This window comes from Molothrus ater, chromosome 8 (genome assembly GCF_012460135.2).
Source record: "Molothrus ater isolate BHLD 08-10-18 breed brown headed cowbird chromosome 8, BPBGC_Mater_1.1, whole genome shotgun sequence".
Lineage (NCBI taxonomy): Eukaryota > Metazoa > Chordata > Aves > Passeriformes > Icteridae > Molothrus > Molothrus ater.
In genome coordinates, this window is record NC_050485.2 from 18,222,046 (window position 1) to 18,248,034 (window position 25,989).

At 41.3% G+C, this 25,989-nt stretch overlaps 1 protein-coding gene across 1 annotated transcript in view; it reads left to right on the forward strand.

Annotated features, from left to right (window-relative positions):
* The window catches only part of WDFY4 (WDFY family member 4), a 112,713-nt gene extending 92,660 nt beyond the window's left edge, over positions 1-20,053 (forward strand). The window contains exons 52-62 of the mRNA XM_036386196.1: positions 496-649; positions 2,256-2,347; positions 5,246-5,458; positions 5,988-6,135; positions 6,578-6,735; positions 8,320-8,478; positions 12,336-12,515; positions 15,395-15,577; positions 16,179-16,266; positions 18,489-18,600; positions 19,572-20,053. Coding sequence (XP_036242089.1) covers positions 496-649; positions 2,256-2,347; positions 5,246-5,458; positions 5,988-6,135; positions 6,578-6,735; positions 8,320-8,478; positions 12,336-12,515; positions 15,395-15,577; positions 16,179-16,266; positions 18,489-18,600; positions 19,572-19,638 — 1,554 coding nt within the window. The 3' untranslated portion in view covers positions 19,639-20,053. The remainder of the gene's footprint in view (positions 1-495; positions 650-2,255; positions 2,348-5,245; positions 5,459-5,987; positions 6,136-6,577; positions 6,736-8,319; positions 8,479-12,335; positions 12,516-15,394; positions 15,578-16,178; positions 16,267-18,488; positions 18,601-19,571) is intronic.
* Positions 20,054-25,989: the final 5,936 nt, after the last annotated feature.

The window sequence follows — 25,989 nt, forward strand, 5'->3', positions numbered from 1 at the left end:
CACATTTTTACTCTGTCCCTTGAATGGGTGTGGGAAGGCTTCACAATTGTCACTGGTATAAGGAAGAAGGATGAGGAGCTAAAGCAGAACTGTGCTGTCATTTAGAGATGAGGCTGGACCAGAAGCCTGACCAGAATTCACCTTAGGGGAAAGAGGGGTGGGATCTTTCCACCTGGAATATATGTTGAGTTTTGGTGTGAGTCTATCTCAAAAAACAAACAAGGAATGGGGCTTCAGCACTTGAGGTTTATTGACTGCTGTCTTCTGATAACTTTTTCATGAAAGTGTTTTCTCCCTAAAAAAAGACATGGCAAAAATTACTTCTTGACTTGCAGTTGCCAGACTGAGCAGAGCAGATCTAAAGGAGTTGAAACCTAAGTGTGCAAGTATGCAGGGGGAGCCAAAAGGGCAGTGATTCTTGCAAAATTGGCTAAGATGCTTTTAATGCAGCAGAATACTCACACTGAAGTCCTTTTGTCTGTCTCCATTTCACAGGGCGGGAGTTTTGATGTTGCAGAGCGGATGTTTCACAGTGTCAAGAGCACATGGGAATCAGCATCAAGGGACAACATGAGTGATGTCAGGGAGCTCACCCCTGAGTTCTTTTACTTGCCAGAGTTCCTAACCAATGCAAATCACTTTGAACTTGGTAAGTTCTAGAAGGGACATAAGTGTTCTTCCAGCATCCTACCAAAAGGAGAGATCCAGATCATATGTTGAGAGTTGGTCTCTGGACTATGTGGATGAGTCTTTCTAACCACAAGATCAGTTTTTATTCAAATAACATTACGAGAATACAAGCTTCTAAAACTGAATTATGTCAGAAGAACCAAGTTTCAGCCCAGGAAAAGAAGCAAGTAGTTCCTATTAATTTCTGGGCAAAAGAATTGCACGTTTTGTCACACAAAAGTAGATTTTTATATAACCAATCTAGTTGACTGCTTTTGAAAGTTTGGCCATATTATGATATTTGTGTAATTATTGAAAATGTATTCTTCTTTTGGAGATGTGTCAATTGCTAAATGGTGTTGGTGAAAGGTACTTTTGTTTTTGTTTTTTTCACTCTGCATGAGATCACAAGGTGATTAGTTTCCAAATGTCCTCATTCTCATCTTCAAAGGTTCTGCACAACTTACATGAACTTGATAGATTTTTCCCTATTCTCAAGCAGCATCACAGTCCCCTCTGAATGTACACTGTCTCTAGACCTTTCTGCATCCATGACGAAGGCTCAGAGAGAATCCAGAAAAAAGACTAGTCAGAAATAGGCATGGCAGTTCTGACTCACTTCATTTTACAGGACTTTCACACCATTTGCAATGCAAAGCTGCTTTCTTTAATAGACACTGGTTGGTTAACAATTAAGACAGAGGAAAAATACCTGAAGAATCATCCTGAATTTCTGATAGCAAAGGCAATTTAACCCATTGAAATCTAGCTAATATTGCATTTAAGGTATCAGTGAAATGAGGCATGCTAAAAGATAGTATTGTTTATATTTCTAAATTTTTATATAAGAATAAGGAAAAAAAAATCTATTAGAAGTTTGTTGAAGGATAAGAAGGAATTAGGGTAGTTTCCTCTTAAGAGGAGACCAAGAAACAAAGCCTGGCTGAAATCAAGATACAGGGACTGAATTGAGTGCGGGGACCTAAAGGGCACCAGAATCTTGCCAGTAGAGAGCAAATATACAGGAAGATTTTGAAATAGGCAAAGCCAAGAACCCGAATCTGTTCACTGCTAAATTGTACGGAAACTTGCGGTCCCAGAGCTGAACCTCAATTTAGATTTGAATTCATCCAGTTGCACAACACTGTGCTCTGAATTAAGAACATATGCTCGCCTTCTGAAAAGGATCAGGTTGCAAAGGACTTGAGAACAAAATCCCTCTCAGTGGCTGCTTTGGTTGGAATATTTGGCAGTAAGGCCTGCAGGATTATGTATAAAAAGAAAGTTGTGCAAACACATTTGTCTTGTCTGCATTTGCTTTCTGTACTAAAATGGTTTGTGCTGAGGACATGCATATTTTTACTGTTAGTGACAATTACTAGAACATCTTCTCACTGCTTTATCACTGGATCAGAAATCCCAGAACACTGGTTCTTCAGTCTTCTCTGGCACTAAATTTGATGAACCTGAAACTGCATGTGGGAAAATCACCTCAATTTCCTTTGACTTCAGTGTTTTAGTAAAGTTGTTCCTATTTTCAACGTGTCTGATTCTTGTTTTGGATTCTCCCTTTGTAATTCCTGCAGGCTGCATGCAGGATGGAACAGTGCTGGGAGATGTGCAGCTTCCTCCTTGGGCAAATGGGGACCCCCATAAATTCATTTTTCTGCACAGACAGGTAGGTGAATAAAGATTTGTGATAAATTGCTGTCTGGGTCCCACTTAAAATGAAGCTCTGAAGGCCAGAGTCACAAATGAAAACATTAGATCCAAATGCATCCTGCCTTTCTGAAGTTTGTGTTGGTTCTGAACTGTGCATGACTGCTTCTCTGCCTAACAATTCACCTTCAATCAAGGCAAAATTTCCAGACCAGATGTGGATTACGTGTAGGTTTGTGGCATGAACACATCTCAGCCCCCATGTGTAAGAGAACAAAATATAATGCACAGGAATTTATATGCATAATGCACAGGAATTTATATGCATACAGTTCCATGTTGTTGGTAACACTCTGTGTTTATTTAAATTATTTATTTCCATCTCTGAGTTGCACCAGAACTAAAGGTTCTTTTTTATTTTGGGGGGTTGGGATGGGGGAAACCTAATGTGATTCTCTGCCCTTAATGGAATCAGCCTTGGCGATTTGAAAGCAAATAGCTCCAAGGTCCTGAGACTTACTGCAATTAGTGCTATCTATTAATAGTTAGAAAGTCTTCCATGTGATGTCATCTGCTACATAAAAGTGAATGCAAGTGCAATTCTGTATGAAGATTGTTGCATTGAACTCTGACTTTGCAGCATAGTATCTTGGTGCAAGTCTCTCTAGTGCTCCTGCAATAGCCCATCAGATTTCTTAGGGTGAGCTGCATGTGTGAGTGCACACAGACTGTTGCTGTGTACAGCTGTGATGAATTTATGCTCTGTTTTGTGGTCTTTCCAAGGTGCTCAATCTCTGTTTCCCAGCTCCCCAAATAAGGGAAAGGCAACACTGTCCTTCCCTACCAGCTATGCTGCAGAAAAAAAAAGCCATGTATGACTGAAAGATGCTGCAATTTTACACTGATGCTTTTTAAAGAAAAACACAGGGAGACAGCCTATCTATTCTGTGTGTTGTTTGGAGTATAAGCTGCTGAGCTCCTGACTGCTTGTGTAATGATGAACACTCCAAAGGCACTTGGATACAATGGAGAAATCTGCTTTTGCCTTGTGCTTCAGAGTAATGGTGCAGTTTGGAAATCACACTACAGTCATCACTGCATAGCATGTTTTTGGTGTCACTGTAGAATGATCTCAGATTGTGTGAACTAGATTTGTTTTGGATGAAATTAAGGAAAAACTGCACTCCAGTTGTGTGCTCCAGATGCTGGTAGCATTCAGCCTGCAGGAACAATCTGGATTTAGTTGGAAGTAAAACCCCCAGAGTGCATTTAATGTGGATACTGGGTGCTCTCTACCATTTGTTTACAGAACTGCTTCCACTGGGCTCTACTATTTAATAACATTGGCACAGCTGATAAATTAATTTAAATCTCAAATAGGAACAGCTTAGCAAATGAAAGATCATGTTTATAGACTTGTGTTAATAATTTGCCAGACCTGATCAGATTTCCTGTACAGTCAGTGCAATATTGTCTCTTCAACCATAGCTGATACTAGGTACTACACAGGGGAGTGCAAGAAATCTTAATTAACCTGCCTGGGAGACTTTGTCTAGCCCTGAAGTGAAGAGTCAGAGATCTTGAATTCTGAAACATGAGGGTTTCTGTCTCCTCTGATGATATCCACAAGGCTGGAGGTACCAATTACTGGTATCGTGACCATTTTTAGGAGGCTTCACAATAAGTTTGGTGCATAAAACAGATTGAGGTTGGCACTGTTCTGAGGTTTGACTATTCCTTTCAACAATATGAGAGCAAATAATTGTTCTTGACATAAAACTCTGAGCAGCTTCCTGTTTCATGCTTAGTAAGTTAGGAATCATGCCACTAAATAAATGCATTTACTTCCTCCCTAAACCACAAGTTCTCCCTCCCTGGCTGGGCTTGCCATAGTGCTCAGTGAAATTCTGAGAGGCTGCACAGTTACAGCTCTGTTAGTTGCTCTGTTTTGCTTTGGCAGGAATGCCAGTCAAAATTTACAGTTTGTAATTCATGGACTAACTGCTTTTATTAATGAGTTCTGAGCCTGTTCAGGGACAGATTGTACACTGTGCTTGCTCTGTGAGCTGCCCTGTGATCATTATAGCTGTGGGCACAGTCATTTACACCAGCTGCACTGGGCAACTGCCTGCTCAGTGAAATGAGCCATTGTTCTGGATCCCATTAGTTTGTTTATTTCTGCTGTGCTTTGGGTGGGCTGGTCTGCTTGGAAGACCTTTCACTGAACATCAGGGATTACTCAGTCAAATGGTTCGGAGATAGGAAAGTGCTTTTAATAAAGCTTGACACTGTTGCTTGAATCATCGGGCAAGGCTGTTTGGGAACGCACAAAAGTTTGGTGAGGCAGGTGTTGGCAGGAGCAGTAGTATTTAGTGAAGTCTCATGGGTAAGGCTGGCTAACCTGGTGGTGGGCACAGGTTCAGCTTGAACTCATGTCCCCTGCTAATGAACTTGCTGTCTGGGTCTTCCAAGCTCAAGTTTTCCTCTGTGATTGCATTGAGCTTTCTATGAAGCTCAAATTTAGGTGTATATGTTACCTTGTAGCATCTCTTCCAGTGTGTCCAGTAGTAATTGTTCATTCTGGTCCTATTAATCCGCTTGCCAATCACTGTGGGTGCCAAGATCTGTGGAATACTTTCATTTTGCTTTGTGGGACCTACCTTTGTTGTCTTTGAGGATATTGCTCCTGGTGTCTCTTAAGTCAAACATAGCAACCCTGTCCTGTTTCTTGTGGCGGTGGTCCAGTTTAGTCTCTCAGTGTTTTATGTAGTTGTTCTGAGAATGGTGGTAGTGGAGAAACTGAAAGTTTTGTGATGATTGACTTGCAGAAAATTTGTCTCCAGCCAGGACTGGAAAGCAGTAATGCATTTGTAATGGATACAGTCTGGTGAACTCAGTCATTTTGTTCTGGTTCCAGGCACTGGAAAGTGACTATGTCAGTGCCCACCTTCATCGCTGGATAGACCTGATTTTTGGCCACAAGCAGCATGGCTCAGCTGCAGTGGAGGCAGTTAACACCTATCACCCTTACTTCTATGGAGACAAGATGGATCTCAACAACATTAAAGATCCTCTGATTAAGGGCACTATCCTGGGATTTATCAGCAACTTTGGACAGATACCAAAGCAGGTACCATTTATCATGAGAGTAGAGGACATAATCTGTCTTGATCTTACAGTATTTTTACTGCAAACCAGAAATAGTAACTTAAATCAGAAACATCATCTGATGTAAATCTGCTGAAAGATGAGATGTAGGCTTTTCCAGGCTGGGTACTACCTCAGTATGCACCCCCACTTTCAACCATGCTGCTGCTGTTGTATCCCATACAGCTGCAGCATCAGCTCTGGGTTCTGCTCCTTCAGTACAGCCACACAAGTAATCACTAGTCTGGGAATGGGTATAGTCTATTAAAACTCAGCTCAAAGTCTCACCTGTGTTTTCTTTCTTGTCCAGAATTGTTGGGATTAGCTTTCTGTCTCTCTGAGGGGCAGAGGGATGTAGTCTGATGAAAACGCAGTATGCGTAAGGTTTTATTTTAATTAAAAGGTTTATGTATGGTGGTCCTGGAGTCTGTGATTAAGGATTTAAACAGGTGTTTCTTCTACATGCTCTTGCAAATAGAGATTTATTTTTCAATGACATTCCTTTCTTCTAGCTCTTCACAAAACCACATCCATCTAGGAATGCTCAAGGGAAAGGTTCCACGGGAAGAGAGACTGGGCTGTTCCTTCACTCAAGTGGAATTCTTCCTCCTTTTGTGAGCAGTCTGCAAAATCTGAAGCTCTCACCAGTTAGCATAAAAGGTGCTGCAGGGGCTGTGTTCCATTTTCTGAGCTAACAAGTACACAATTTTTGGACATGATGAATCTGGATTTTCAAGATCATGCAAGTAGTCTCACAGCTTTGTATGGGTTGGTTCAATCAAGATCCCTTCTGCCAATTGTGATTTTTGTATCCTAGTATTAGGAGTGGGCACTGAAAACTTCTTCAAACTTCTATTGTAGAGTTTGGAACAATTTTTCTTTTAAGTCACCCTCTCCACATGCATTTATGCTGTCCACTGAAGAGGCCTGTTTCCACTATTGTGTGTGGAATCTCAGTTTCAGAGTGGATTTCTGTCTGTAGGCCTGGGCAAAGCACTGAGCCCAGATGTGAGACTTGCCAGCCTCACCACACAAGCTGTGCAAGGAGAAAACTTAAGTGCTCTAAACCCAAAAGAATTAAATATTTTCTCTGTCTTGCCAGACTATCCCAAGGGAGCTATTGGGCACATTGTTCATACAGAGAAAGGCATTCTGGCTGTCGAAAAAAATAAAATTTTGATTCCTCCTCTTTGGAGTAAAACATTCTGCTGGGGATTTGAGGACTTCACCTGCTGCTTTGGCACATATGGATCTGAAAAGGTAAATAAGAAAAACTCTAAGAATTCAAGAAATTAATTGTATGTTGTGGTCTTTAACTGGTTTGGGCACCCATTTCAGAGGCTGTTGGGGAGCTGATTTCAGAGGATGCTGGACAGGACTTTCTCACTGTAAACCTTCTTGAAGAATCTCAAGTTGGATACCCAGGATGGTGTAAAATGATTTTAAACTGCTCAAAAACATGGCATTTGCCTCTAAATTATCTCAAGTTTTCCATCTAGTGATTGTGTTGTCCATAGGTCATAAGGACAACACAAGGTCTCCTGGTCACTGATTAGAAATTTCATTGTGCAGAAATTTCTGCTGGAATTAAGGCAGAACCATCTGTAAATTCCCCTCAGGCTCTAGCATAGCCCAGTGCATTCATTCAAAATAATGAAGTTAATACTCTTAATTCTTTGCTGTTAAAAATAAATGGTCTATATCATCACACTGCTTGTTAGGGCACTTGACAGATCTAGTTTCTTCCTCTGCCATAAGTACACTGATTTTTGGATGTATTTGGGACAATGCTATGCAAAGAATTCTGAGTTAGCTTAGTTACCAGAATAGCATAACATGTAATTCAGCAAGATACTGACTTGGATATTTGTGCAAATGGCATTCATTATGTTCTTACAGACATACCTAAAGTCATTGGAAATGAAAAAGCCATGAGATATATTTTAATTTCTGCTCCCTGTCTAATAAAATCAGTGCTTAGCAGTTCATAGTGTTGCTGCAGGCATCAATTATTCAGTTTGTCACTTCAAAACTCAGGGTGATGCTGAGCATGGTAAGTGTGATTGCACAGTCATTGTGAGTAATAGTTGGGAGTCCAACTTGAATTTTCTCTGGGTCGGCAGTGCCAGTGGACATGAGCTTATAAAAAACTTTAGTCCTTGTTGTAGGTAGGTAAAGGTTTGTTCTGTCTAGGTGAGGGAATTTGTAGCTGTGCCATCCAACTCCACCAGAATCACTGGCACCAGACTGTTGTCCCAGCTGTGTGGGGAAGAGCTAATGCAGAATGTGCAGGAGGATGCTTGTGCTGTGATTGTAGCAGTGTGTAATAGACCTGACACTGCTTTAGACTGATTTGGGTGCTGCTAACAGAGCATAGAATGGAATTTAATGCTCTGTCTTTTGGCTTTTCAATCCAAATAAGGGAGGGTTTGAGGGCCTGGCAGTAACTCCGTTGTCAGTGGCCATCACAGCCTGAGACTGCTTTTTAATCTACATGGAATGTTTGCCTTCTGTTACAATATGGTTGGCAGAATGAGCTTTCCTGAAGTTGTGTGGGAAGTGTGGCACAAAAGGAATCGGGACCCAGATCTCCTAAGACATGAGATGCTGAGCTTTGTTCAGCATTCCTGTTTGGTCCCTGGAAGATGGCACAGCTGCATGCAGCCACAGCCTGTGCAGGTCCACATGTTCACAGCTGGCCACACATAGAGACTGGTTATGATGAGCTTTTCTTAGATTTAAAATATGGAAGGTCAGCTTTGAAAATTGAATCTGTCATTTGGTAATAATAAGTGCATAGTATCACCCAATGAGAATATGACTTAAAGATGCTCTCTTGTACAGAATGTGACTACATTTGAGTGCATGGCAGACTGGGGAAAGTGCCTCTGTGCAGTGTGTCCTTCAGCAACTACCATCATCACATCTGGAACAAGCTCAGTTGTGTGTGTCTGGGAATTCTCCCTGGTCAAGGACAAAGTAAAATGTCTAAACCTGAGACAGGTAAGTCCTGTGGCTTTTCTGCTATGGAAACTTGATGAAACCCAGAAGATAATGTTTTTATCTCTCAGATGATTGTCAGAAGAGGCACCTTTGTTGAATAAGAAGGCAGGAAAAAGGCAGTAATAAGCATGTGACATGTGACAGCCTGTATCAGGGCAGGAGCTAATAATATACCTTGTACCAACAGCTCATAGCTATGAGTGCCACTTGGTGGATTTTTTCCCTTTAGTAGCATTTTCAAAGTTCATAATGATAAAAGAAATAACGAAGATAAGGCATATTTTCCTCTCTTGAAGTGCAGACCTTGGGTTATTTTCCAAAACAAATACCACCTGGAGATGCTTATAATTTGTTCTGGGCTGCTACAGCAATGGACAGGATCTCTAAAATATCCTGCAAACTTAACTGGTGGAGATGAAGCCTCAGCCAGGCAAAGTTCTTGGTTCTTTTTTCTCAGCCTGAATTCAGAACATAAAAGGTTTATCTGTCACTGTGTGAGGGAGGGATGCATCCAATAAGAATGCTATAGCTTTTGTCCTCATTATCCAAAGCCTTGAAGTGGTTGTTGATTTAGAGCTCATCTATAGTCACCAACCACCTGCATACATACTATTTCATTTACAAAATTGAATTCTCATGCAAGATTTGTGTGGTCCAGCTATGATGAGTTCTCAGCTTTACAAGTAGAACTAGAGTACACCACTATCATATGTGGAAGGTAGCATGGGGCCATTCTTCCCTAAAGAAAGGAAGATACTCTTGATTAAACAACTCGGGCTACTTTTAGACAGACAAAGGGTTCTTTGATCACCAAGGTCTCCAAGTGTTAGAAGTTTCTTCTGTTTGTTAGTTCTGGAGGGGTATTCAGATAGTTCAGTGCTCTTCCTAACTTAAGCCAAAACATATTTTATTTATCATTAAATGAAGTGAAAACTTCATAGCCTGCTGGAATACCAGAGAAGTATTTAGATCTTCATTTACCAGACATTCCTGTTGGAATTTGTGTTGCAATTAGTGTGGGAAACTGTTTTAGAGGAGCCTCTTTTTTGAGGTTTATGATGTTAAATGCTGTAGAAGACAAATATGAGATGAGATCTAATGACCTTTTAATTCAGCTGGTTATTATTCCAAAGGAGGACATGAATATAGAAATGGAAGAAAAAGCAGTAGGGAAAATCATAAGCAATAATTTTCATCAGCATCTAAAAAGTTAGGAGGTCAGTCTGAGTTTCAGGCAACCAAAGATGCTGTCTTTTATCTGCATTATAATGTCTTTCTCTTTAACAATCTAAAATCAGCTTGCTGATGTGTTCCACTGTGATTAATTTGGTATTACCCAAAATCCACAAAGTGGTATGAGATCATGCAATTACAAATTTTGTATTTTTTCCTTTACTTTGCCAGTGGAGATTTTTTTCCCTTTTTATGACTGTCTGGACTGGATGTAAACTTGAACTATGGTTCTAAATGTCTTCCAGTGAATTGCTTTCTGCTTTCCTGTAATTCACTGTTTCATGGTGGCTGCTTTTTCTGCTGAACAAAAAAATTTCCTAAGAGAGTGAGCTTTGCTTAAGAACAGCTTATGTGCTATAAAGTGGATGCTATTCACTTACCAGCTGTCTCATGGGACTGACACGTTCTGGTTTGGAATGTAGTAAAGTACAGAAACTATATTTCTGCAGAAAAAGTATCTTTTGCCTGTCTAGTGGGATCTGCTTCTACAGTTTTGTGGAGCACTAAAGATTGAGTATAATTGCCTCAGTATTGATCCATGCAATTTACTAGCAGAGGGATCTGTGCAATCCAGTCGCCAGAATTTCTGGGCCAAACAAAACACTCAAGCAAGGTGTCCTTTCTGCCTCACAGACCTCTCAGGAAGGTGTGAAACATATCTGTAGTGTGTCTGTGTCCTTGTCAGCCAGTTAACTAGAATGGTCAAACTTGGTTTACGTTTTCATGGACTAAACATCCTTGCATCCTTCTTTTTTGTCTTTTGATTTTAAAAGTACCTTGGTTAGGCCTCGAGATCTTTATGCAATTATGCTGCAGGAGATTTCCCATTAAGGAAAAATCTGTCAGTCTTTGCAGAGCGATAATGCAAAGATGTAGGGAGTCAAAAGCATGAGACCTCTTTCATGAATGTGTATTGAGACTGCTGGGTTGAAGCTGAAACTGTAATTGTGTGCAGGTCTATCCATCTCTTCCACACTCAGCTTGTATTTAAAGTGTTTCACTGCCAAGTAGGATCTTCATGGGTTAAAATAAGAGAGAAAAAATGTTTTAGTGAAACTTGCGCAGGAGCTTAGCTTGGCTTGATTTTGCAGTTCAGATGCTTTCACACTGGATATGTTTTCTTTTATGCTTTGGAGAAAGGAGAGGACATTTTGAGCCCTTGAATCTGCCTTGTCCCAGCCCTTTTTGCAGCAGTCTTGTACAGTTCTCAAGTGTAGGCACTTGATTATGCCCAGTCCTCTGTAAAAACATGTTCCACAGCCAGTCCAAAGCTATCTCTGAGCCTTCTTTTCCATGCTTAGGTGAGAGTGTTTTTGACTTCTGAAAACCACAGTTAGAGACCTAATTTTGTGTCAGTATTTATAGTTGACAGTTCTTGTGAATGGAATATATCCTAGGCTGAAAGTCATCCCTCACAGTTGCAGGTCACTTTCAGTAATACAGAGCCTGCTGCAGCTCAGCTTCTTCACCAGTGGATTGATGTTTCATTGCTGTGGTCCTGGTGACCTTGGCAAGTGGCAGCACATGTTAGCCAGCAAGAGTTCAGTCTCACACTCACATGCTGGGAAAGAGGACAATGTGTGTCCAGAAAAGCCATCTGCTACATGTGGCTCCCCTGTCTCAAGCTGAACTGAATTCTATCTCAAGCTGAGATAGAATCTAGAAATGTGCTAACAATGTCATAAAAAGAAAGCCAGCAAGCAATAGGCATTTCCTAAGAAAACCAAAAAATTAAACTGGTGGGTCTGATTTTTCACAGTAAGGCAGCTAAAAAAGAGCTCTGAAAGGCTTTTTAGGAAAGCTGTGAAGGACTTTTTCTCTGTTGCCCTACAGGTTTTACTGTCATTTACTTTGGTTATGTAGCAGAAGTCCACACTGCAATCACTTGAGAACACTGCATAAAACAATTGCTAGCAGCATACTTCAATCCATGCCTTCTATCTGTGCTGTTGAATTGCCTAAAGCATGTTTCTTTTTTAAAGAAACTGTTTGAATAAAGCTAAGTTTAACTGGACACTCCTGATGTCTCTGAACCTATAAAACAACAACAACAATAGAATATTGTGTAATGATGAAAGAGAGAGGCATTCCTACATGGCTTTTAAAGCAAGAATTCTCCATAAATGCTGTTTCTCCTCTTAACCAATATTAGAAATGTGTTAGTACTTGTTCAGATACACAGAAAAATAGGACTCAGAAGGTTACTGAATTGCATCTTGATAAATTGTATTTCAAAAAGTTTTTTAAATATTGAGAAATTTCCAAACATAAATATTAGTCAAAACTGCATGGACTGAAGTGAAAAATGATTTTTTTTCTTGCTGAGCACAAAGCACTGTCTTAGAGTCTGAAGAGTAGGCCAGGGGGCCTGAATCACTGTGTAATTTGGGCAAGTCATGTAATCTCTTGGACCCTCAGCTTTCTTCAACTATTGAGGACATATTGAATTGAGGACAAGGATGCTTCTCTGTAATATCCTTTGGTATTTCCCCCTCATTCCCTCTTCAGTTCTCCAAAGAATGACTAGGTTGCTTGTTCTTACTAAGCAAATGAGGTAGGACCGTGGTTCCCTAGTAAATCAGCCACCGTCTGCTGTGGTTTATTGGTTGGTTTTTCCCCGCCAGGCTTTGTATGGACACACTCAGGCAGTGACCTGCCTTGCTGCATCTGTAACCTACAGCATCTTTGTGAGTGGGTCTGATGACAGAACGTGCATCATCTGGGACCTGAACCAGCTGACGTTCATAAACCAGCTTCCTGCCCACGAGGAAAGCCTCCGTTCTGTTGCCATCAACAATTCAACAGTAAGATCTTCATTTATCATCTTTCTTCTGATGCATCCACGAACATTTCATGATAATGTAATGGGTGCTTTTCCCAACATAAAAACATCCTGAGAGTCTGATACATTGATTTTTTTTTTCTTTCTACCCAGATTGCTAATAGTGTTCTTAATGATGAGAGGCGAGCACTAAAAGCAACATCTTAGACTGAGTAGCTAAGTAGCTAAGAAGCATCTGTGGATAGATAGATAGCAGGATTAAACAACTTTTAGTTTATGGAGCATGAAATATTACCCTAGTATATCCTGGATTTGGATCACCCATAACCTTGTTGCCCCTGTTATTTCATTAATTTCTCCTGACATTCATGCAGCAGAGCCACATCTGAGCTGCATGTTCCTGCAGCTGAGACATGTTAGACTGCAGTCTGTCAGCTCAGGTGACAACTGCCTTACACCTTTGCAGTGATATGGTGGCTTTTTCCTTTCCTTTCTACTCCCAGGTGCAGGGAGAGTTCCTGACAGCAGTGGGTATAAAGCTGTTGAGGTTTGTGCCTGGCCAGAATTGCATGCATGTTGATAGGAAAATATTCTGTATTGGATTTTACTATAAACACTCTGGATGAGATTTTTATTCTCCCAACCTTTTACCTCCCAAAAATGTTACTTTTATATTTGGTTTTTTTTTTTCTCTCTGCTAATATTAAAACAGGATTTCAGCTGCTCAGACAATTCGAGGTTGAATCCAGTCCTGGATATTGTATAAAAGCAAAATTAAGTTCATAGCAGTAAGAAACCAGGCAGATATTCTCGACTTGGTCTGTGCCAAAGCAGTCATCTCCTATCAGAGCTTTATTACCATGCAGTCTGATGGCTAGCAATTTGAGGGTGGGAATTAAGTTGTCTGTTCAGTGCCAGCTCAGCTCCCAGCCCTAGCAGTGATGGTTAGTGTCAAGTGGCCAGTGCCCTCAGCAGGCCAGCTCAGAATATCTTGCTGGTCCCTTGTGAAATGAGCTGAAGCAGTGCCAAGCATTCAGAAATGAAGGGGAGGGCTGGCACAGAGCTGCTGGAGATCCCAAGGGGACCGAGTTCTCTCCACTCTGCACCAGCCAGTACAGCAGCCTTTCCAGGTATCTGCTCTTCTGGAACTGTCCAAAACTGAGACAGTCTCTGCCAGGAACAGTCTGGAGACTGATCCAAATGACTGATCTCCACTTTGATGGAGGGCAAGTTGTTTGGACAATAGTGTATCAAAAGGTTCATTTAATAGAGGAGAAACCTCATAAAAGTATGACTGAATAGTCAAGGAAAAAAAAAAGGTCCATGTCATGTGGATTAAAAATTCTTTTTGACGTTAGCAAAACAGAACATTTAATTCTGAAATGTAATTTTTTTAATTCTTTATATGTTTATGTAAAGCTATATGAAAATAGAAACAAAGTGTTTCCATTGTGCTACAGTGTTTTGACTGACATAAAATTACATGATTGGTAGCAAGGGTTTTTTCCTGAAAAATTCAGAATGGTTCAAAGCAAAGTTTTGAAGAAAAAATCCAAAACACTGAAATAAGAACCCTATACAGCTCTTCATTATATGATTGTTGGAGTTGCTTGAACATCTAGAAGTTCCATCTATAGATCCAAACTCCATGGTGTTTGTGTAGTGTTGACAGAAAATAAGAACTGTCCCAAAAAGTTCATAAACTAAGGAGGATTGTAGAAGCTTGCTGTAATTATTTGAGTTAGTTTTAAATCCCTGATCCAGACCTGAAAAGCGTTGTAGATTATTGCCAAATGCCTGGACATCGTGTACTTTAATCTCCTGAATTATTGGCAGCTCTGTTTTGAACATACTATCATTTTTTATCTCCAGAATTCGGTCCAGCAGTGTGAAGAGCCCTGGCCCCAAATGAGGCAGGGGTGAAGTAAGGTGTTAGTTGAGTTACACCAGATGCATGCTGCTAATTTAAGGGCACACTTACATGTGTCCTTAATGTGTCTGCACTTAAATGTCTGTCCTTTCTCAGAATCAGATGACTTTGCTGTTGATGTTCTCTTTAGCTGATTCTTACTATGGATCAAGAGTAGAAAAGTCATGTAGAATTTCAATTAATAACCTGATCAAAATGCACTTTTGATTAGATCACTTGCAATTGCACAATCGGCTCTTGGTTCCTTGTGTTTCCCTAAAGACTAACCTGAGTATTTGCTCCTTATAAGCAGCCTCTGGTAAGGCTGCACCTGCGTGGAGCGCAGGAGGGGAGAGGTGCAAAGGATGTTTTCTGCATCACAAGTGCAGGTCACTGGATGCAGAGCTGGTCATTGGTCAAATGCAGAACACGGTGCAGAAATGCGATGACAGTGAGCTCCCTGTGAGGGGCAGAGGAGGATTGTGAAATCACCAAAGGCTTCGTAGCTAAGCAGGTGAACACCACGTCCTTGTTTCAGGGAATGCTTATTTGCAAAACTTGTAAGAGCACTAGTTCTGGCCCAGAACCTGTGCTAGGCACTGCTTGTGCACAGCCCCTGTCCCTGACAGTACCTGGGTCAGATGGTCAGTCTGCTTTTTTTACTAAAAGCCTGGATTTTATGGAAAACAGAAAGGGAACATTTCATTAAATATTTTAATTTAAAAATGTGAAAAAAACACCTTTTTCTGCATTATCTTGCTAAATCTGAGACAGTTATTTCAGGTTTCTGTGATGTAAAGGTGTCAGAATTTTTCATGGAAAAAAAAAAAGGTAATTTTTACTTTGTCTGGTTCATATCTTCTGCCCAGTAGAAAAAAAAACCAATGGTCAGAATTTACATCAGAGCAATTCAGCAATTTCTAATCAGCATTTAAAAGTTGTGAGGAGGATGAGTGTGGGACTTGGAGACATTGCCTCTTGCTGTGTTGCAGGGTGACATTGTGTCTTGTGCGGGATGTTACCTGTACCTGTGGACAGTCAATGGGCAGCTCCTGGCAAGCACCAGCACTGCCTGCAGCCCCAGCTGCCACATCGTGTGCTGCTGCTTTGCTGAAGTGATGGACTGGGACACACGCAGCATCATCGTCACAGGAAGCACAGATGGAGTGGTGAGGGTAGGTGCATGGGAGAGAGGAAAAGGAATCCTGATTCATTGTAGACCAGAGGTTGAGATTTTTTATTCTAAATAGAGGGACAGAGCTACTAAAAGCCCCTGGCACTTTATTAACAGTGCAGCAGAGGGCAAGAAATGAAAATCAGAGTAAAATATTGGCTTCCTATAAACTTTTATCCTCCTGAAAAGAGGACTTCTTGCCATACAGGGAGAATTTTGATAATGTTCTGGGGTGATTCTGAAAGCAAAAATTCTATCAGTCTTCAGAAATGTTTGATGAATATGGTTTCTGAGAGTTCACATCTCAGTATATTAATACCTACTTTCTCATGGGTAGGAATTTACTGCTGATTCTGCCTCCAATATGGTAGATGAACTTCCTGGGTTACTGGGATTTTCAATAGCATGTGAGCCTTGCAACCCCACCAGCTCGCTGCATGCATTCCTCCAGTGTGACACCCTGCAGCACAGTGACAGACAGGGAGACAGCTGCGAAATCCTGGTGTTAGAAGTCAAATTCCCTTGCTGGGAAGCAGGAGCTGAATCTTTCTCTCATAGTTACAATCCATGCTTTTTCCATGTTTACCCCCTCCCTGGCACAGCTGTGGAAGATGAAATACAGCAATACCCCAGAGCAAGGTGCTGGGCTGAGAGCGCAGAGCGGTGTGATGGAAGAGCCAGGTGGCACAGGTATGACCACAGCGTGGGCTGGAGCTGCACTGGGACCCAGTGCTGCAAGCCTTGGTTGGTGGTGAGCAGCAAGAGGGGGTGTGAGCACTGTGGTGTGAAGGGGAGATGGTGTGGGCAACTGGTGCGGTCTTTCTGTGACCAGCAACCGTGGTGGGTGGCAATAGAGAGCACACCTGAGCCAGCCATCTCATGGGCACACCTGGATGAAGCTGAATGCTTTTTCACAGGCTCTCCCATGGGTTCTGTCATGGGAGAGCCTGTGAAAGGTCTTCCTCAGAAGACCTTTCTGCGTGAACCTGTAAACCAATGGCTGGAAATAGTCCTGGTTCCAGAAAGTCCACTGCCTTGGCACCCCTGCTGATGGCCTGTACTAAAGTGTCCTGGCATCACGGCAGAGTGGGCTGTGCCAGATCCTGCTCTGGGATGGAACAGAGAGGTTTGCTGTCTTTGCCACCTTAAAAGAAGTCAGAGGTCCTTCAGACTGGTGGGAGGCCAGCAGCAGGCCCTAGTGTTTGGCACTGTTTATTCAAGGCTGTGTGCAGCTGAAGCTGATACCATGGAGTTCTCACAGAGCTGAGGTTAATGAGATGGTGGGACTGTGGTGCTGACTGGAACTAAAAACAACTCAAGCTCACTTCTCTGTTCTAACAAATACAGGAGCTGAAACCTGTCAGAAAGCTTTAGAAACACAGCCTAAATAGCACAGCTTGCTCTTTTCCCGGCGCTTTTTCTAAGAGAAAGGAATTGTGGTGTTATTATGTATAATTTACTCCACTTATTTGCTGTGGTCCTCATTACAGACATTCTCTATTACTTCAATTTTAGGCACGCAATTTGCATCAATATAGAGCTATAGATGTAACATCGCCAAAAATAAAGATATTATACAGTAATTGGGCATTACCACAGAGATCATCAGAAGTGCTGTTCATGGAACTTGGCATCAGCATTGCTTAGATTGCTTTGTGAAAATATTTCCAATATGCTTCTGTATGTTTAATGGCCTAACCAGATGCTTATCAAACCTTTTGTCATGCCTCAGAGTAGCCAGAGCCAGATGCTTCTAGGAAAGGTGTAAGAACACCTGAGATGCCAGATGTGAGACAGTCTGGCTGTGGTAACTTCATATTTGTTTTTGTTCTCATCTCTAATCAAAGATTGTTTTGTCCATAAGTCAAAGCAAAAGATTTAACATTCTTTCCAAAATCCCTGTGGTATTCTGTAGTCATTTTGTGGATTTTCTTTACCTATAGAAAAGTCTCCTTTAAGAATTTCTGAAGTTCTTGTCTATAACTTTCCATGGCAGGTCTTTCCAGGCATAATTGCATATGCATGTTTTTGAACAGGTTGAACTTTTAGCTATTTGTAAAATGTATATCTTAAGCAGTTCTCCAAATGAGGGCTTAAAAGCCATCCATGGGAGCACAGAAGAACATTGTTTGTGGGTTTTGTCCAAGAGGACTGTAAAAGATTTGTGCCCACCCCAAGTACCCAATGATGTGTAGAGACAGCACCTGTTTGCACATGAGCATAAGGCTGTGTGTTTTCAGATGGATACAGGAACAGCATTCTTTAATAAAGAGTTGAAAGGTGTAATCAAAACAGGATCATACTCCCTTAACCTATTCAGATGGCTATAGAATTATTTTAAATGACCAAATATTCCCACATCTCATTCTGTGCATTAAAGAAAATAAAATTAATACGAAACACAGTCATTAGAAAGACCAGAGTAACTGCGATTGAGTTATGTTGTTAGGTGTGTGTATGTATGTGTGTGTATGTGAAATGTCCACAGCATTTAATTATTGGTTCTGTTATGAGCAGATTTAGATAAGTTGATAATACCAGGGCTTTATGTAATTTCTTTTTACTAGGCAATTATAGGCTGTATTATATCCTGGCAGCAAAGTATTGTGGGGCATCTTATTAAGCACAGAGCCAGTGAAAACTGATGAACAATTTTGCTGAACTAGGCATGCAATTTAGAAAGCAATAATACACAAATCCAATTTAGCACACAATTGATACCGCCGCACGTCAGCACATGTAACTATCATAGCCACAAATTAAATTGGGATGGGCCTATTTTGCAACAGCACAGGCCAAGATTAAATATATTTGTTCTCAACTTAACAACTTGCTGACCGTAAATAATAACAATCTCATCTGTGCTGCCCCCTAGACGCTTTCTAAATATTTATTTTTAAACCACACAACAGGTAACAAGTGTGGAAAACATCTTGTTCTCTGTCGGGAGCTGAACTCCAGCGTTGCCCTGACTGGCAGGGCGAGCAGGACGAGCCCGGCGGTGACGGCGCTGGCCGTGTCCAGGTAGGGCCACTGCCCAGCAGAGGGGCCCTGGGGCTGGGCTCCTGCTGCTCCTTCGGTTTGGGACTTTTGACAGCTCAGTCAGACCTCTTGTAGCCAAAAGCAGCCCCTCAAGGAGCTAGCCTGGCTAGGTGCATTAATGAATGATGTTGGGGAGTCATTGGATAGGTAGGAGACAAGCCAGGAGCAATAGCAGGTTTTGGCCAGAATAGTTGTAGAACTTAGTAGCTGCTACACCATCTCTGCAACATGGAAATAAGGCCTATCTTAGGAGTTACTGGAGACACAACCCCTTTAAAATGTGAACAGGAAGTTTTTGGCCAAAGGACAACTTTGTTGTTCAACTCCTCTCAGTTTGCACAGCCAGCAGTATTTTAGTTTACTCAAACCCCTCTTGCAGTCATCTGGCTGTAATATTTGTTGTTATCTCCTACTCCAAGATTTTGTGATGTACTGAAAGAAACTTACTCTCTTCTTTCTCTGAAAGTGTTACAATTTTGACAGTTGATAAAATGTTCCTGCATTCTGCATGCTCAGCTTTAGAGCAGTTAGTGTGATGTTGATGTGCATTGAAAGGGGGGACGTTCAGGGTGAGGGTTACTTTCATTAGTGTTGGTGGCACTGCATGCAGCAGAGATTTCATTGGCTGAAGCCAGGACATCATGCTAACAAGTCTGAATCTGGACAGCAGGTTATTTAACATCCATAGAATCTCAGAGAAGGCTAAGAGCTTCTGATCTGGTTAAGTTGTCCCCCACTCACCCACTGAACTCTAGAAAATTTTGGATACAATTCTAAGCTCAATCTTTGAACTACCAAACTCTGAATATTCTCTAACATGGGTCTTCAATTTTAACTTTAAAGTACACCTCTGAAGATTGCATCCTCCTAATTGCTGCACGTACAGAAAAAGCCTTGATCCTGTTTGTGTCTTCTTAAACATGGTTTTCTTTTCTTTTTCTCTCTTTCTCAAGAAATTCCTCTAAGCTCCTAGTTGGTGATGACTGGGGAAGACTCAGCTGCTGGTCTGTGGATGGGTAGGAGGAAACAGTCAAGATTTCTTTGTTTTTCAACCCTTTGAATGGAGAGAAAATTTATCCTTCAGAGCATGAGAGAAGCTGAGAAACTGGAAGCCTCTGTTTGGGGAATGAATCTTAAGAGAGTTGTTGGACTGACCCTCCAGTCAAGCATAATTTAAATTAGACACTGGACCCCAAAATTGTGAGACAAACTGACAGATATGCACATAGACAATGAGATTTTTGTAGTACTTGTCTTGGGAAAACTTTTGTATTTAAAATGTTATTTTAGATACTGAATTTGACATAATACATTGTATTTCACAAATATTATTTAGCAAATAAAACTGCCTTGATTATGCCAAAGGGCAGTGCAGCTTAATAATAACATATTGTATTTTTAATATAATGAGATAAAAAATATTCAAACAGGTAAATGAGTATGTCCCAGTATTTTTGTTCTTCACTGACATGCAAGAATATTAATATCTCCATTCTTACTTCTACCCTACTCCCTGAATTTGCATGAAAATGTATGCATGCCTTTTGAAAGGTATTTTGTTTGCAAAGTGAAGTTTGGAATTCCCAGCCTGATGCTGGTGCCTTTATCCAGCCCCACTGTGAACATGTGTTATGGTGCAATGTTTCCTACCTTTGACTTTTTCTTTTTAATAAGGCAGGCAAAATGCATGGAATCGGTGAGGAGAAAGATCTGACATGGCTGGTCAACATATTCATTAATTTTCCTTCTTTTCTGTCTTCTTTCTAATCTTGTCTTTATACTCACCGGAAGTTCAGTATATTAGATATCTTTCAGGATTTACCTCCACAATCTCCCTTTATGGTAAAAGTGAGTATTTGTAGTAAATGAAGGCTGATACTATAGTGTAATAAATTCAAGTGCCATTTGTGTCCCTAGTGGGGATGGAAAAACTATGAAAAATCAGCCTCTTTAACATTTTAGCATAATTGAAAGGCACTAAATTGTTAACTCCCTCTCCCTTCTGCTCCTCCTTGACCTGGTGAAGAGATTGAATACCTTACCTCACACGCAGAAGGGTTGAGCAGCCCCACAAGCAGAGCAGCATCCTGAACACGCAGACTGGGTCAGAGATGCGCCAGGAAGAACAAGAAGGACATTGTGGGCATTTTGTTCATACCACCAAACACACCTTGAGCAGACAGTTCCCTGATTTCCAGTGAGCTGGGACTGAATAGCACAGCAGGAATGAAGCCCCATGTGTGCTGCAGATGAGGAGCTGCTGTATGCCAAAATCTTGGTGCTAGAGACTTGCTAGCATCATCAGGAGGAATCCGGAGTAGAACACAGGTTTTTACCAGTCTTCTTTTAATTACATAATCAACTTTCTTCTTCCTATGGGACACTGCTTTAGCTAATGACTCTTCCTTTGAATTATGTTGCTGAATGAGCAAATCCTCCTGTAGCATACAGCCTCCTTCCCTACAGAGTGCTGAGACATGTCCTCACCACAGCCCCCCCGGTCTGGTCTGATCTCCACAGTGAGTGAGGTAATTGCCTGTGGAAAAGGCAGTAATTAGATGTAAGCTCATGATGCAGGCATACAAGGAAGTCTGCATTATGTCTACACAGATAACCTGTCTGGTCTTCCTTTCTGACCTCCATATGCATGACTTGATGAGTCAAAAGTCTTTCTGCTCAGAGAAACATACACTGAACACAGGCCAAGACACACCAATATCCAAATCAAAATATGGAGCAAAGGTGAACTGTGCCTATCTTTATTTCTCCTGAGGACTGGGGAAAGGTCAATTGTCAACAAAATTATGCTACTTCTTTCTTCTTCCTTCTGCACATTCCTTAGAAATAAGCTGAGATTTGGATACATGGACAGCAAGACTTGGATTCCTGTCTACTGCAAATACAGCTTTACTGAACCATGGTAAAGGTGATTATGAGCTGTGAAAAAAGGTCACTACCTGTGTTTTCATTTACCTGGTAAGCATCTTGAATAGCTTGCAAATTGTCTTCTCCTTCAGCCTTTCCATGCAGCCTGTGTTTGCCAAGAGCAGATGCTCCCTGTTCTAGAGCTGGCAGTGGCACTCACTGTGCAGCCTGGGCAGCTGCATGAATGCCTCCCCTACTCTAAACATCAACCTGGCTTTGTTTGGTATAAGATGCCAAATCCATGGATGGATTTGACAAGCTCAGCTCCTTGTGCCTAACATCAGTTCTCTTAAATCTTCAATAGTTGCTTCAGCAACATCTGTTTTGAATCACAGAGAACAGGTCCAGAGTGTACATGTGTGAATGGAAATCACCACATTAAATGTTTTCCCAAGTCAAACTTCTCCTCATCTTTAAGGAGCTGTAATTTGGGAGAATATAAAAGGCAGATGAATAGAAGTGGTTTGCAATTTTGTCCTGGTAAAGGGATTTGCTGTACAACAATGCTTGGTTGAAAAAATTTGGGTTCTTCTCTAGCTCCAGAGAATTTTTCCCCAATGACATAAATCATGGGAAGAAACACATAATGTCAGTATCAAAAGCGTGACTCAGATTGCAGAGTTAAGGCACAAATGTCAGCATGCTGCAGTCACCAAATTTTTAGGCCTGATACAGCCTGTGTGTGTGACAGGGGTAGAGTGCTACCAGGTAATTTTTCTACAGATAAGTCTCTGGGACAGGAAGTTTTTGCTCAAAATTTGTAATAAGTGGTTGAAGGATCACCTGAAACCAACCCTCTTGCAATCACCTGTTTTAATATTTGTTTTGGTCTCCTGTGTATTTGGTAAATTGGAATGTCCCATGAAAACATCCAGGAAATTCCATCAGCTCTGGATGTGGAGGTGGCTTTAACTGATACATAGGAAAGACTTGGTGCTAGGTCAGGGCCAGTAGTGCTGTGAACTGTGAATATCCTGATGTGACACATGCTTGGGATGTAGGGGTAGCAGATCTAGAATATGCTTGAAAAATGAAGTCTAGCAATTCCACAGCAAATACTTTTAGCATAACTCCATTGTTAGTAAGTCGAACAGTGTGAACATCAACTGACTATTATAATTATCTCAGAATCCACTCTTGCATGTGGTAAGTAGCTCAGGGTGAGAATTATCCTTAGAAGAAGTCCACTGTCATTAGGATAAGAAATGCAGAAATAAGTTTTAACACTGCCCTATAGGGAAATGAAGAAGAGAAACGTGGAGCAACCGAACATTTGTAACTTTAAAAACTAGTTTAATCTAATTGAAGACTGTAAACCCTAAAATGCCTTAATTACACTTATTTGGTTATAACACAGGCTATCTTGCTTCCCTTTTCAGCAACAGAACTCTTTTAAGTGTTACACTGAGCATTAAGTAGACTCTGATCTCTAGCCTTCTGCAGGCTAGTTAACACTCATGAGGCAATATTTGCCCATGCACAGCAAGGCCTTTGTATCCTCAAAAAAGACAATTTGCTTGAACCTTTTTCGAGAAATCTATGCAATGCAATCTGTAATTCCCACAGGGAAGTTTTCCCTGTAGTTGTCACTATGTGCTACTCTTCCCAACTCAGGGATCAGTTGTTGCATTATTGGTGTCACTGTTCAGATGTGTGCATGCCAGTTACTGTCATTGAAGTCACCAAGGCTGATGGGGGTTGTGAGAGGGTACAGGCTGGTGTAATTCCTGTGGAGGATTGCCAACCCTCTCTATATTTTTTTTCTGACAGACAGTTTGTCATCAGTGCTCTTCCCAAGCATCAGGAAGCTCATGAAAATTTGCCACATTAAAATGTTTAAAGGGCTCATCTCAAAGGACTCACCCTTATTGCCTTCACTAGGATCAAGTGTCCTATGGAAATGTGGTACCCAGAACCAGGCAGCCTACAGCAGTACCTTGGAATATTAGTGACCATAAGATTTGCTGTAATGATTACTGAGCAAATGTAGCCCTTCTGATGGGGACAGTGGTGCCTCTGTCCAGCACTCACTTGATGTGTTTCATATTCAGCTGTTGCAACTCTATGCAACATGAGGAGACTTTGGTGTAGAGCAGTCATGGGGGTAACAGCAGCATGGGAACTTTCCTTGTTTAGGTCAGAAGTTGTCTCTTTGCTCAGTTTGGATACGAGGCTCTCAGGACTTTGGTTCTCCCTTGCACATATGTTCTCTGGCCAAGAGAGACAACCAATTCTCCTGTTCCCGTATCTACTCCAGTTTTGATGGGATGCTCTGCTCTCCTGCAGGGAGCACATGAAGTGAGCCACAGGGGTGAAAGTGCTCTTTGGCCCCTCCAGTGCTCAGTCCATTCCCTACCATCTCCTAGCTGTGGCATCTCCAGGAGAAGTGGGGGTAAGTTAAGTCTCCTCAGCCAATGTCGATGTCTTTTACTTCTTAATTTACTGACACAGCTGGACTGACCAAAATCAAATGCAGTCAAGGTGCAGCCATTTAAATTCCCACCTTTGATTGACACAGTTGCAGAGTAGCAGATCTAGTAAGCAAGCAAAAGACTTTGTGTGACAGTGGGACCGTGGATGTTGTAAACCAGGAATTCCAGTAGTTATGGAAATAACCAGAGTTGCTGCCAGACTATGAGATTATTTGGTTGGGGAGGTGAAATCCTGATTTGTTCCAAAGTCTTGCTCTGCCTGGCAGGCTGGCTTCAGCTAGCATTTGCTGGCTTTTGTTGTGTCAGGACTCATTTGCCACCTTGTTGTGTAGCTGCCTTTGGCGTTCATAGAGGGAGCTCCGGGCTCTTCAGAGCCTGGTTATGAGCTGAATATATACTCCATATCTGGGCTGTCTATTTACAGGCCCTTCTCTGTGCCAGTGCTGGGGCTGTGATAAGTGGGAGGAAGCCCACTAGAAATCTACTGAAGCAGGTCTAATTGAACCAAATAGACCAGCTCAGTAGAGTAGAAAATAGTCCTTATATATCTACCCGAAGAAGATAATGACCTTTTAAATAACAGAAGCAATTTTATTTCAATACCCCAATTACTCTGAACTCTCAAATGTCAAAGTGCCAACCACTTTCAAAATAACTTAATTTAGACATTTATAGCACTTAGACACTGCTAGTTTCTTATCTAACCTAATTATGGGTTGTACAGGAAATTGCAAAGCATCCCAATTAGTGTTATTTTTTATAGTGATGCATAGGAGCGGCCTTTGCCATTTGCTGTAATCATGTGCATGGTGATTTACTAATTTTGGCTTCTGTGTTAGTTCTTCTTCTATCCTCTGGTTGTTCTTTGAGAGCAATCAAGGAGGAAGTAGAGGTTTGTCTGAAGGGTTCGAAGGGCATATTTTCTTCTGAGAGCAGAGTATAGTTGCAAAGCAGGACCATTTATGATGAAGGGGTGCCACGTAGAAAATAACAGCTGAATAGCAAAATTCTTGACCTTCCTCTGACCTGAGCACTTAGCCCATGATTCTTGACTTTTCTTAAGCAATGTTGACCTTGATATAATATGGTCAGGTCACATCATTGGAGAAAGAACATCTTGTAATTAATTACACACCTAAAAGTATCAAAGCAACCCACTGCAAGATTACAGAGAATAAAATTTCACCAAGTATAATATGCTTTAGTGTAAGAAGTGCAGCATAAATGGATTTAGCTCCTTTTAAGAAGAACTGCAAGGCCTAATTAATCCCTGGCCTAACTCTCCAGCTTCAGCCCTGCAGGACAAGTTCAGGGGAAGGAGATGTGTAAAGCTGTTCAGTGATTGGAAACAGCCCAGCAATGCTGGTTAGGAACAAGAGAGACACAACCAAGTGCCAAGACAGGGAGGATTCCTGAAATGCCCATTGCTAGGCAAGAGCCCTCCACTGACATGCAGTCTTTTGATCAGCCCAACCAAGTTAGCAAAATGGAATCAAACCTGCTGGTGAAACAAAGCACATGGAATGAGTGCATTTCACACCAGTGTAGAAAACTCAGATGACCACTTATTATGCAGTAAAATTTAGGAGTTTTATCTTTTACCCTGGCAGGTTAAACTGAAGCCAAAAAGGATCTTGGAACCTGGATGCCACTCACCCAAGTGTGGTGGAGAACCCCTCTAAAAGCAGAATTTAACCTACAACTTAAATGGTAAATGCAATCTTTTCTGGTCTGAGTCCTTCTTTTCCATCAGTACCTGGCCAAACCTTGGCTAAGGACACAAGTTTATTGAACTTTTTAATGAAGAGAATCCCACAATTACGTTGCAGTTATACTAAAACAAATAATTTGCTTGCAATTGCAGAGATAATGACATGCTGACCACACCTACCAATTAGAAAATTGTAATAAAGAGTAATAAAATACCTTTTCTTTGGGCTGCAGATTCAACCCCCACACAGCCTGAGACACTAATATGATTTACTCCTATTTGCTGATGGAAAATTCTAGTAAT